Genomic DNA, 12,349 nt, shown 5'->3' on the forward strand with positions numbered 1-12,349 from the left:
GAGACAACGCAGTCGGTCTTGGCGTCTTTACATCAAGGGGATTGGATGGTTTCTATAGACCTCCAAGACGCTTACTTTCACGTTCCAATACACCCAGATTCAAGGAAGTTCCTGAGGTTCATCTTTGAGGGACAGGTGTATCAGTTCCGTGCCCTCTGCTTCGGTCTGTCGACGGCCCCGCAAATTTTCACAAGGGTCCTGTTATCAGTAGCCAGACACCTTCACCTGGAAGGAATCCGAGTATCTATGTACCTCGACGATTGGCTTCTCAAAGCGGCGTCGAGGGAGAGTTGTATGGAGGACCTCTCAAAGACTCTTCAATTGACAAAGTCACTAGGCCTCATTGTCAACGAGAAGAAGTCTTGCCTTACTCCCAGTCAGCAGATTGTCTATTTGGGAGTGAGTCTGGGCTCTCAGACTTTTCTGTCCAGTCAACAGATAGCCTCAGGCCTGCAGAAGATCGACGACTTTCTGCAGAGGAAGAATTGTTCCGCGAACGAGTGGATGAGCCTCGTGGGAACCTTAGCTTCAGTGGAGAAGTTTGTAAGACTGGGGTGCTTGAACCTGAGGCCACTGCAGTTTTATCTGCAGGAGAAGTGGCCCAGGAAACAGTTCCCGGACTCCTTCAACTTCACCATCTTGGACGAGATAAAGGAGTGCCTCCGTTGGTGGAGGTCAGAAGGAAGACTGACACAAGGGCTTCCTCTTCAGCTTCCGAACCCAGACCTAACTTTGTTTTCCCACGCCTCGGACAAGGGCTGGGGAGCGACTATTGGGACAAGAGAAGTTTCGGGCCAGTGGCAAAGAGAAGAGAGAAACTGGCATATAAACCGAAAGGAACTAAAAGCGGTTCACTTAGCTCTGTTGGCTTTTCAACAAGAAGTGGAAGGCAAATGTGTCTTCTTGGTCCAGGCGGACAACACGACCGCTCTGGCATACATTCGAAAACAGGGAGGCACTCACTCGTGGTCCCTCTACGAGACCACGAGGGAGTTACTAGTTTGGGCGGAGGAGATCGGGACCAGACTAGTAACGAGATTCATCCAAGGGGAGAGAAATGTAGCGGCGGACCTTCTCAGCAGAAAGAACCAGGTCCTGTCCAACAAGTGGACTTTACATCCCCTAGTTTGCGAGGAGCTATGGAAGGTATGGGGACGTCCACTCATAGATCTCTTCACAACCGACAAAACGACTCGGCTGCCCCTTTACTGCTCTCCGGTTCCGGACAGCAAAGCGGTTTTCGTGGACGCAATGTTCATGAACTGGTCGGACCTGGATCTTTATGCCTTTCCCCCATTCAAGATCCTGCGGCAAGTCATCTTGAAGTTCTCAAGCCATCGGAACGTAAGGATGACTCTGGTGGCTCCGTTCTGGCCGTCCAGGGAGTGGTTCCTGGACCTTCTACACCTCCTGTCAGACTTTCCGAGACTACTGCCAGAGAGACCAGATTTACTCAGACAGCCACACTTTCAGAGGTACCACCAGAACTTGTCCGCTCTTCATCTTGTCGCCTGCAGACTGTCAGGAGAATCATCAGAAAGAGAGGCTTTTCAAGAGAGGCTTCGGAAGCTATCGCGAAGCCCAGAAGAGAATCCTCTGACAATGTTTACCAGGCGAAGTGGACACAGTTTAGGTCCTGGTGCTGAAGAGAAGGAGTGTCTTCTTCTTCGACGTCTATAGCCCAGATGGCCGATTTTCTCTTGTTCCTCCACAGAGAGAAAAAGCTTGCTGTGCCTACCATTAAAGGGTATAGAGCCATGTTGGCTTCAGTTTTTCGACAAAGGGGTCTTGAAGTGTCTTTGAATCAAGACCTTTCAGATCTAATTAGATCGTTTAATACGTCAAAGAGGGACCAGAAGAGACCAGTGGCGTGGAATCTTGACGTAGTGCTGAGATGGTTACGGTCGCAGTCTTTTGAACCGATGGCGGACATCTCCTTAAAGGATCTCACGAAGAAGACTCTATTCTTGGTAGCTCTGGCTACGGCCAGGAGAGTAAGTGAGCTACATGCAATAGATAAGAGAGTAGGCTTTGCTAAGGGGAAGGCAGTATGTATGTCTACTCTTGGTTTCTTAGCCAAGAACGAAGACCCGTCAAGACCTTGGCCAAGAGAGTTTGAAATTAAGGACCTTTCCCAATTGGTCGGTTCCGAAGAACCCGAGAGGTACCTCTGTCCTGTGAGAGCTCTCAAGTTCTATGTTCAGAGAACGAAGAAGCTCAGAGGTCCCAGTGACCACCTCTGGTGCTCGGTTAGAGATCCTTCGAGGCCACTCTCTAAGAATGCCCTTTCCTTCTTTTTGAGAAGCCTGATAAAAGAAGCTCATGAGCATTGTGTTGACTCGGAGATGAGTATTCTTAAAGTAAAGGCACATGAGATAAGAGCAGTTTCGACTTCTGTAGCCTTTAGCAGAAGCTTATCTGTGAAAGACTTCGTTAAGTCCACCTTTTGGAGATGCAAGTCAGTGTTTGCATCGCATTACTTAGTGGACGTGCAAACTGTTTTTGAACAGCGCAGTACGCTGGGGCCCTTTATTGCGACTGACACGGTGTTGGGAGAGGGTGAAAAGGAGTCCGCTCCTTAACTAACATTTTCACCTTGGTGTTGGGGTTGTTGTTTTTTAAGGTTGTCTGGAGATACATGGTGTGGTAGTATCTTCCAGTTTTAATTTTTGGTATTTGGTTTTATGGTAATGTTAGGTGATCCCTCGTTTTGTTGTTTGTTGTACTGCACCCTGATCAAGGGCATCAGACTTGTCCGTACGCAGTCATGTTCTCTACGGCAAGTACTGTTTTTTATTGTGTCCGACACACGGATCCTATATATCCTCTCGGCACAATATAAAGGCCAGCAGACTACAGAGGCAGTAACCACTGAGTCAGCTACCTTTAAAGGTAAGGAACCTATGTCTAACTTGTTGCAAGTAGATAATTCCAAGAATGATTTTATTAGTTGCCAGTGTCCCACCTCCTCAAGGTGCCAATCAGCTATATGTAACTACCGGGTAAGTTGTATAAGTGAAAATGACATTTTTATGATAAAATAATGTTTCACTTATACTTACCTGGTAGTTACATAATCATAACCCACCCTCCTCCCCTCACATGGGCAGTTGGGCAAAAACTTATGACGTGTTCTTGGAACGGTTCCCGATACCCCGATAGAGGGCGGGGGGTAGGGGGATCACCTGTCATACCGCTAGCGCTAGCGCGAAATTTGAAATACTGCCGTGACGTCAAAGACGACAGCTATATGTAACTACCGGGTAAGTATAAGTGAAACGTTATTTTATCATAAAAATGTCATTTTTATATATACTTACCAAGTAATTACTGAATCAGAGCCCTACCTCCTCCCCTTTTTTCATGGATTTGTGGCAATATAAAATAGAATGACGCGGCTAGCGATAAGTTGCTCCTACGCTTCCATTGCATTGGCCGAGGCCTGTCATCCCCCGCTTTGCAACTGACACGTTACCACGAATTTTGAATTTAGGGTGCCGTACGAGCATAATCGTTAGCTAAGTAATTACGTGGTAAGTATATATAAAACTTAATTTTATTATAAAAATGTCATTTTTCCAAATTTCATATATTTTTCAGGATTAAATTTAAAATGTTCTCAAATGAAGTTATGTAGTAAAGATGTAAATGCATTTTTGTAAAGTTTTGTTATAAATTTTTCTAATTTATAAGGGCATGATTATTTTTCTAAAAAAAGTATTTCTGATAAAAGCCAAAGAAAAACTGTTCTTAAACATTGCTTTATTAATTTGAAGAATATGGAATTTATAAAGGTGATTTTGATGTGGGTGTACAATACTGTATAGCCAAAGAACCCTGAAGTTAAATAAAGATACTGTACAGTAATTATAAATACTTTAGTCATATTTGTGCTTTATAAAGTCAAATATAAAACTTTGATTATTCAAATTTAATTTTGAGGGAAATAACTGCCATTGCCTAATATATGTACCCAGATCTTTTCATTACCGAAAGTGTTAGTGAACAATAAATTTTAATACCAGGGTATATAAATGAATTCTAAAGTAATTCCAGTAAAGGTCTGTATAAACAAAATTATTCAGCCCAGCCTCCTGCAGTTACATTGTAAAAACCACCCCTGTACTGGACTTGATTACTTACTCAGAATGAATAATAATGATTTCCTTTTGGCAACACCAACAATTCCCATGAACTTTATGCAGTTATACTCTGCTATGGTACCCTAAGCTTTGCATACTACTCTAAAAAGAAATTAAAGAAATTACAGCTGCACTTTCTAATGTATGCATTATTATTATTGTTACTATATTATTATTAATAATAATAATATTATTATTGTTATTTTTATTATTATTATTATTATTATTATTCAGAAGATAAACCCATTGACTTGAAATTCAAGCTTCCAAAGAATTGGGTGCCAAAGAATTGGGTATTCTTTTGAAAGAAGTTACAGAAGATAATAGGAAATACAGAAAGAAATCAATTATCAGAACAAAAAGACACATTACTGATTAATAGATAAACAAAAATATAAATTGAAGTAGGCCAGATATTTCTCAGATAGGAACTTATTGTAAAGTGACACCTAGAAACTTACAAAAGTTGCATGCACTTAACAAAGCACTGCCAAGAAAAATGCCTGGGTTGTGGGATCCAATTTCTTAGACGGAGTCCAAATTCAATAGATTATATATTATTTATGAAAATAATACATTCCTCTACACAGTAGTAAAGAAACAAATTTACTAAATAGTTATTTGTTGGGTGGGAATTTTTCATTTTCTCTACTCAGTGACCTGCTTGATCTGTTTTATTTTTCACCTTTTTTTTCTCTCAAATAGGAAATTCTAAAGTACATGTACAAATTTATCTATATAGCATTAATAGTAACTTTGGTATGGATGTTAAAAGTGCTCAGGGATGGTTACAAAATATTAAAAAACTATAGCTGGTTCACTTATGGTGGATTCTTGGGCCTACGAGACGTTTGTTTGGTAGCCTCTGATTGGCTGGTACCAGGAGGTAGGCGGCTCCCTCACTGTCATTTTTACGTCTGTAGCTCAGAAAACTAGCAATATGTTTATATTTCTTCATTTATCTCACATTTTGCACAAAATAGGAAAGTTTTGGACATACCCTAGGATTCGGTATTAATTGTACAACTAAATCATGATTTCTTGAAATCAATAAGATAAAACACAAAGGAATTACGAGTAAAAGTGAGGAGAGAAGCATTTAATTCTTTATACCTGTTTTTACTTATCATCGGATTTTGCATCATTCATGTGATCAAGATAAAATAAAACTTGTGTTTTTATTCAATAAATTCACCCTGAATATGCTGGTGCTTTCAGATTTTAGATGTGTGTGATATGTGAAGAGAAAATGAAGAATATGTCTTATTATGTTGCATCCGTTCTTGACTCAGTTTGTCAGTAGTGCTGAGAGACGGTGATCTGCAAATAGCGAGAGCTTTGAGGGATCGTTGACAGTTGCCAATAAGTGATATGAGGAGCTTGCAGTTTCGACAATATTTACCGTATTATTATGTCATTACGTTTTCCGTAAATAAATGCATAGAATTCCCATTATGACTGTCAAACTTTTTCACTCCAGTATCATGTATGTCCGTATGTCTGGACATATCCGATGAGAAAAAATTAATAATCAGATGGCTGCATCTGGATGTGTTGGCTTCAATTTAGTCTAGGTGAGAAATTTGCATACTGTAGCTACATGGTAAATAACAGGTCTCAATAATTATCAAATGTAGCATATATATAAAGGAATAAATATTCTATTCTGGTGTAAGAGTAGCTCAAACAAATTCTGAAAAAGGCAGAATTTTATATTCTTTACATTGCCAACAGATTTTATTATGGTAAATAAAAGGATGCAGTTTTGTTCACTGAATGAACATATAAAAACCACAAGCCTTTGATGTTATGATGAGAGAAACAAGGAGCCATAATAATGAACTCATAATTATGTAGGCCTGTTATTTATCATGTAGCCTACAGTACGCAAATTTCTCACCTAGACTAAATTGAAGCCAACACATCCATATGCATCCATCTGATTATTTTTTTATCAGTTATGTCCAGACATACGGACATATATGATATTGGAGTGAAAAAGTTCGACAGTCATAATGGGAATTGTATGCATTTATTTACAGAAAATGTAATGACATAATAATATGGTAAATATTGTCGAAACTGCAAACTTTCATACCACTAACTGGCAACTGTCAATGGTGCCTGAAAGCTCTCGCTGTTTGCAGATCACCATTTCTCGGCACTACTGCCAAACTGAGTCAAGAACGGATGCAACATAATAAGACATATTCTTCATTTTCTCTTCACATATCACACATCTAAAATGCATTCAGCGTATTCAGGGTGAATTTATTGTATGAAAACACAAGTTTTATTTTATCTTGATCACATGAATGATGCAAAATCCAATAAGTTAAAACGAGCATAAAGAATTAAATGCTGCTCTCTTCACTATTACTCGTAATTCCTTTGTGTTTTATCTTATTGATTTCAAGAAATCATGATTTAGTTGTACAATTAATACCGAATCCTATGGTACGACCAAAACTTTCCTATCTTGTGCAAAATTCGAGATAAATGAAGAAACATAAACATATTGCTAGTTTTCCGAGCTACAGATGTTAAAATGAGACAGTGAGTGGGCCGCCTACCCCAGGTACCAGCCAATCAGAGGCTGCCAAACATATGTCTCGTAGGCCCAAGAATCTACCTTAAGTGAACCAGCTATAGCAACATGGGAAACTCATAAGGGTTGATAAATGTTTTTCCTCTTTGGAACTGGAAAAGTACCCAGGTGGGAGGTTTGTAGAGTTGTTACTAGCTTTTGTTAACAGATAATTGAAGTTACCAGTTTCAGGCAGTGAATTTTTAAGCGAGGAAAATAGGAGTGCAATTCTGTGCTTGCAGGTTGATACTCAAGTGAGTATACGACGAGTGAGAGCCATGAGCAAGGAGATTGAGAATTCTCGTCAAATTTTATGGTTGACTGAAGGAAGATTAGCATCAGTAACTATGAGTGGTATAATACAGGTAAGTTTAATTATTGCCCTTACTTTTACTTTAATCATCCTTTCTGTTCTTTTAGTACAGTGCTTTCAGGGACATTGTGACTGCATACTATGCGAGAAGTCAAGTACTTGTGAAAGCATTAACTAACTGCCTAGTTCAGCCCAGGTCTACATGCATTCATGATATTTCTAAATACTTTTTTCCTTCTTATATAGTAAATGATACACTATTTTTTTCATTTTCTTCTTTCTTGTACATTCCCTATTTACCTCTTTATTACTTGTCAACTTTATTTACAAATACAACCTTATGTTATACATAGGCCTTCATGTAGCAGACTATTATTATTATAAATTACTTCAACAAGACTACTGGCTTCTGACTGCAGAAAAAGATTTATAGTTATGTATAAGAAGGCGTTATACATAACCATAACTGTATGAAAGCCTGTTCGTGCTTGAGCACAACCTCGAGAAATTTCACATAAGATCCTCCTGTTCCACGTGCCTGAATGTGCATCTGAATCCCTGTGCGCCACTAATGGTAGAAGTGGTCATTTCTTGTACCCTCTGCAAGTAGAAGTGGTCACTTCTTGTTAAGTAACCAGTTTTTGCAGGAAAAAAATAGACTTTTTGTAGCCAGAATAGCCATTTATGTAGGAAGGACTTGTTACAAAACAGGGGTAACAAAACCATGTGAACTCTCAGGGTGAATGTGAATAGTACTGAAAGCCTCTGAAGACTGACAAGAGGTCACGAGTCAGACTAGTGCCTTTTCAGCAAAATTATCGGTTGTACTGTTTGGGTTTGCCTAAAAAATGTGTACTGTAATAGGTTAATGTGATACCCTCTCCTCAAGGACTGATAAAACTTGACCTGCAGCTAATAAGAGTCCAGTAAGTTGTGAATCCAGTCTCTCAAGATAAAACTGCTCAAGGATATAAGGAGACCTCCAAGAAGCCATGTTTAATGTTTTTCTTGAAAGCTAGTGAAGTTGGCTTACAACTGTGAGCTTGTAAAGTGTTATTATCCACCAGCATGAGTACAAAACTGTGTAAAAACATTATTTTGTTCTAGTTGCGTCAAGTCATCTGAAAGTTTATGATAATACTTGTACTTGTAGCATCCAGTTTAGAGGTCAGCAGTTATTAAATTAGTGCTATATCTACATTTCTGGCCTTTAAAAGGAATAGGGAAATTTACTCTGTCATCAGTACTTCAACTTCAGTTTGCTTCATGATGTTCCTTTAATATATTTTCCATTTTTAATTTTGGGCCTGGCTCAGCCCTTTTGGATGTGTGGACCAATTTGTTATTCTCTCTCGAAATGAAAGGATGCTCCTGACTGTGACTCCTCTTCCTCCTTATCTTGGTCTCTCATCACACAGGGATTTCATCATAGGCACTTACATTTATGCTGCAGATCAAGAGTAGGTGCTTGAGTTCACTATTGATTTAGTCCTTTGGCAGCATAGACTATAGGCCTGCCAACAAGGTACTACTGTAGCCATTTCATGACCCCTTGTTAGCACCATAGCATGTCTTCTCTCACTGAAAATAGCTACTCATTGATGGGTTTTAGTACCAACACAAATTGAATTTTTTGAAAACAAAATTGCTGATCTTGGTGCAGACCCATCACTGTACAAAGAGTTCCCCCCTTCTGACTATGTAGAGGTTGCAGACTGGTCTTCAGGCAAAACTTGATATGACTGTTTTTTGTTGACAGAGGGACTTGAAAGACCAGATGTATTGTGACAAGCTGAATTCTTCTTGTGTAAGAACGTCTGGAAAGGAAGCTAACATACCTGAAGGTAGCCCTAGGCAATGGATTTTGTACCAAAAAGTCATTAAAAAAGTATATTTTTCCATACAAACTCATCAGTTGTAAAGAGGTGTTCCTTTAGAAGTCCCCTTTTTCTTGCTGTTTGGTAATCACTTTACAAGAAAGAATGAGGAAGGTAGTTATTGCATGCAGATCGGTCTAAGCCATGCATGTGTGAACAATCATTTCTAGCCCTTCTGCTAATTCTGTCTTCACGACATTAGACAATATCTGTCTGGGGGATTTAAAAAAAAATTTGTTATGAATAAATTTTGTTTTGTGCATTTACTTATATAAGGTCTGTTGTTTTTGTGCATTTACGTATGGTCTGTCTTATTACTTTAATCATCTGTTATGTATAAGGATGGAGGAATGTTTGCTATTCAGGGTCATAGATACTGAAACCAAGAAAGCCTTTCAGCCTCATTGTACGAGTAAGTCTCTTTCCTCAATATTGATTTCCTAAATTAATTTATTCATGTTTCTCTACAGATTATCAGCATATCAGACATGGAGGCTAGTGTTGAGAACGTATTGAAACCAAAAAATTCTGTGGTCAGTGTGGTTTGCAGCACTGATGGTAATATTCTGATTATCACTGATGTCAAGCAAATGATCATAGTCTATGACCTAAGAAAAGCCCAAGAAACTTTCTTACCAACCTATGATTCACCAGTGACAGCTGTTGGGATCAATCCACTGTCCTCAGATATTATTGTTGTTTATGCTGATAACATGATTAAAGAGTACAGTTTGTTGCAGAAAAAGTACACAGTCTTCTCCAGAAAGTTTTTAGACAGGTCAACTTATGATATGTTAAAAAATACTTCAGCAATTCGTAATGTTAGTTTTGACTCAGAAACTGGGAGTTTGATATTGCTCCATGATGACTCATCACTCATAGTGTTAGACAAAGAGGGTAAAGCCACTGACATAGAGCCTCAGCAAAGGAACAAGATCAAACGTAGAGGGTCTTTTCATGAAGACAAGAGAAAAGGAAAGGAATTATCAAATGTAGAAACCTTTGGAAAGTTTTCCTTTATTCAGAGATCACATCAAGTTCTTTACTTCTCACATGTAAAAGGTAATTCTGTGATAAGTGTAGAATTAGACCCAGTTCAGTTACATGATCAGTTACCACCTACTTTTAAAGTAAAGAAGTATGGTGGAGTGTAAAAGTGTGCATTGTATTTGTAAGTAAGGATTAAATGACATGAAGAACAATGTTTTTTTGTTTTACTAAAAATGTTAAGAATTAATTAAGTGTAGCACAGTAAGCTCTGTGATACTGAACCTCACTAAAGAAAAGGTCAGATTGATAGAATTAACTTCATATCTAGCACCATGTGGTGGATGGTATAATCTGGGAGGATCTGAAAGATGAAGTTTTATAAGGCATACAAAATGAACTAATTAAACAAAGGTGCCAGAAATTTATACTAAGATTTGTAATATGATTTTAATAAACTCAAGTGTTTGTGCATCAATTTACATTGTGGGTCAGCTGTTGAAGACCAAACTAGAGAGCTACTTTCAAAACAGCAGAAAAAAAAAAAAGAGTAACATACTTCCTAAAAATAGACAGGTGTCCAGATATCCTGACAACACATCTTTGTGTATGCTACCAGTTTTTGTGTGCAGTTGAAGAGGAAATGGACTACATGGTTTTTTTACCCCTAGATTTCTAAATTTTGAGTTTTGTTAGGGTTTAACTCCATCCCCCAACATGCACTAAGCACTTTTAGCTACATCGTTGACAAAAAATCCATCAACCACTGCACTTGAGATTGGATCGATGAGATTAGAATAACATCATTTACAAAACCAATAATCTTCTTCTCAAGGCCAAACTACATATTGTGAGTATATATGAACAGCATTAAGCCCAAAACACTACCCTGAGGTGTACCAGAGATGATGCTTCTATTACTGTAATGCCCACTGATGACTAGTTTTTGCAATCTACATGTTAAAAAATCAATAATAATACTAACAAATGCTCTACCTCCCAAATGTCAAAGTTTGAAAGCAAGGACTTCATGATTAAAGCGGCAAAAACTAGCACGAAAGTGAAGACCAATCATATAATCCTCATAACCACACATGGGGATTACTGTACAAAGAAAGATTTGCTAACAGAATGAGAAAACTTTACATAACATGAGAGCTACAGAAATTTGCCAGTAATCTACAGGAGGAAAGCTGCCATTCCAACATTTACAAAGCGAAGTAACGTTACCAGTTCTACATGTGCAAACTGATCCTCTTTCAGCTAACATTTGAAAGTAACAGACAATACTGGGCTAAGTTATCAGCATGACCCAATATCTGTACGGAGTGTTCAGGTTATCAATAACAGTTATACATAAATCACCTGAATGTCCAAGCTTCAATCAACAGCGAAGGACAAGTTTTTTAAATAAATCAATAAAGGAAGTTTAATCAGAACCTTAACCCAGTTACAATAGCAAATTTATGATGAATTGTAAGATCAAATAAATCTAATTTCTCTTACTAAAAACAAATCCTTCAGGCTAACTCTATGAGTATTGAGTATTTTGGATACTGTAAATGGTTTACTTAAAATTCTTAATAAAGATATCTAACCACTTGTAGAATGTACAGCATATATGCCCGAAACTTTCACCATTCAAAAAGAACTCTTGTACAAAGAACATGAAAGGAAATTCAGTTAATTACTACAATAATAATTAATAAATCTACACAAAATACTAAGCCTCACCTCCAAAACTCTCAAAGCTTGTCAAACTAAATAATGAAGAAAATTCCAATAAAGAATAAAGAAAGAATGATCTTACTATCTGCGAGAGGCACATGCGCATTGCTTCACAGTAGAAAAAACTAATCTTAACAAAGGTGGTGCAAAATAACAAGCTAACAAAAATTCAGCAACTAATGAACAAATTTAGAGGAAACTTGTATTTCAGAACTATATCTGGATATACTAAACCACAATCTTGCATATTGCCCTCACATTATACCAAAAGAATTACAATTCCCAAATAGGATTTTTTTTAAAATTCATAATTTTGAAAATGGTCAAGGAATGAGATCAGGAAAAATCCATAGATTATACATTATCACTGCTGTTACTATCGACTCTGTCAAGCATTACTAGTACTGCACTTTTTTTTTTGACCTTCAGTCTCTAGATACTGTAGCCTTGAAGTCTCACCTCAACACATACTTTACAGAGTTGGAGTACCGCAGAAGAGGCTTTCAAACGTTTTTCTTTCCTCTTTATATTTCTTTGTACAACTGTCTTTCGATTTCAACTGTTGAACATTCTTTAAAAATGGCCTGCCCAACAGAGCCTTTTCATACCTCTGTGGGTAAAAATGGAGTCAGAATTAAATCTCGAGTATCTTGAGCAATTGTGCGACGGTGGACATGACGAGTAACCCTGATGATAACTATGGTGGCTGAGAAGC

At 38.0% G+C, this 12,349-nt stretch overlaps 2 protein-coding genes across 4 annotated transcripts in view; one reads left to right on the forward strand and one right to left on the reverse strand.

Annotated features, from left to right (window-relative positions):
- Positions 1 to 10,121, forward strand: part of l(3)72Dn (UTP4 small subunit processome component l(3)72Dn) — a 47,094-nt gene extending 36,973 nt beyond the window's left edge. Inside the window, 2 exon segments of the mRNA XM_067111546.1 lie at positions 6,972 to 7,094; positions 9,390 to 10,121. Coding sequence (XP_066967647.1) covers positions 6,972 to 7,094; positions 9,390 to 10,073 — 807 coding nt within the window. The 3' untranslated portion in view covers positions 10,074 to 10,121.
- The window catches only part of RtGEF (Rho-type guanine nucleotide exchange factor), a 318,924-nt gene that overhangs the window by 139,343 nt on the left and 167,232 nt on the right, over positions 1 to 12,349 (reverse strand). The window lies entirely within an intron of this gene.

Source organism: Macrobrachium rosenbergii, chromosome 11 (assembly GCF_040412425.1).
Source record: "Macrobrachium rosenbergii isolate ZJJX-2024 chromosome 11, ASM4041242v1, whole genome shotgun sequence".
Classification (NCBI taxonomy): Eukaryota; Metazoa; Arthropoda; class Malacostraca; order Decapoda; family Palaemonidae; genus Macrobrachium; species Macrobrachium rosenbergii.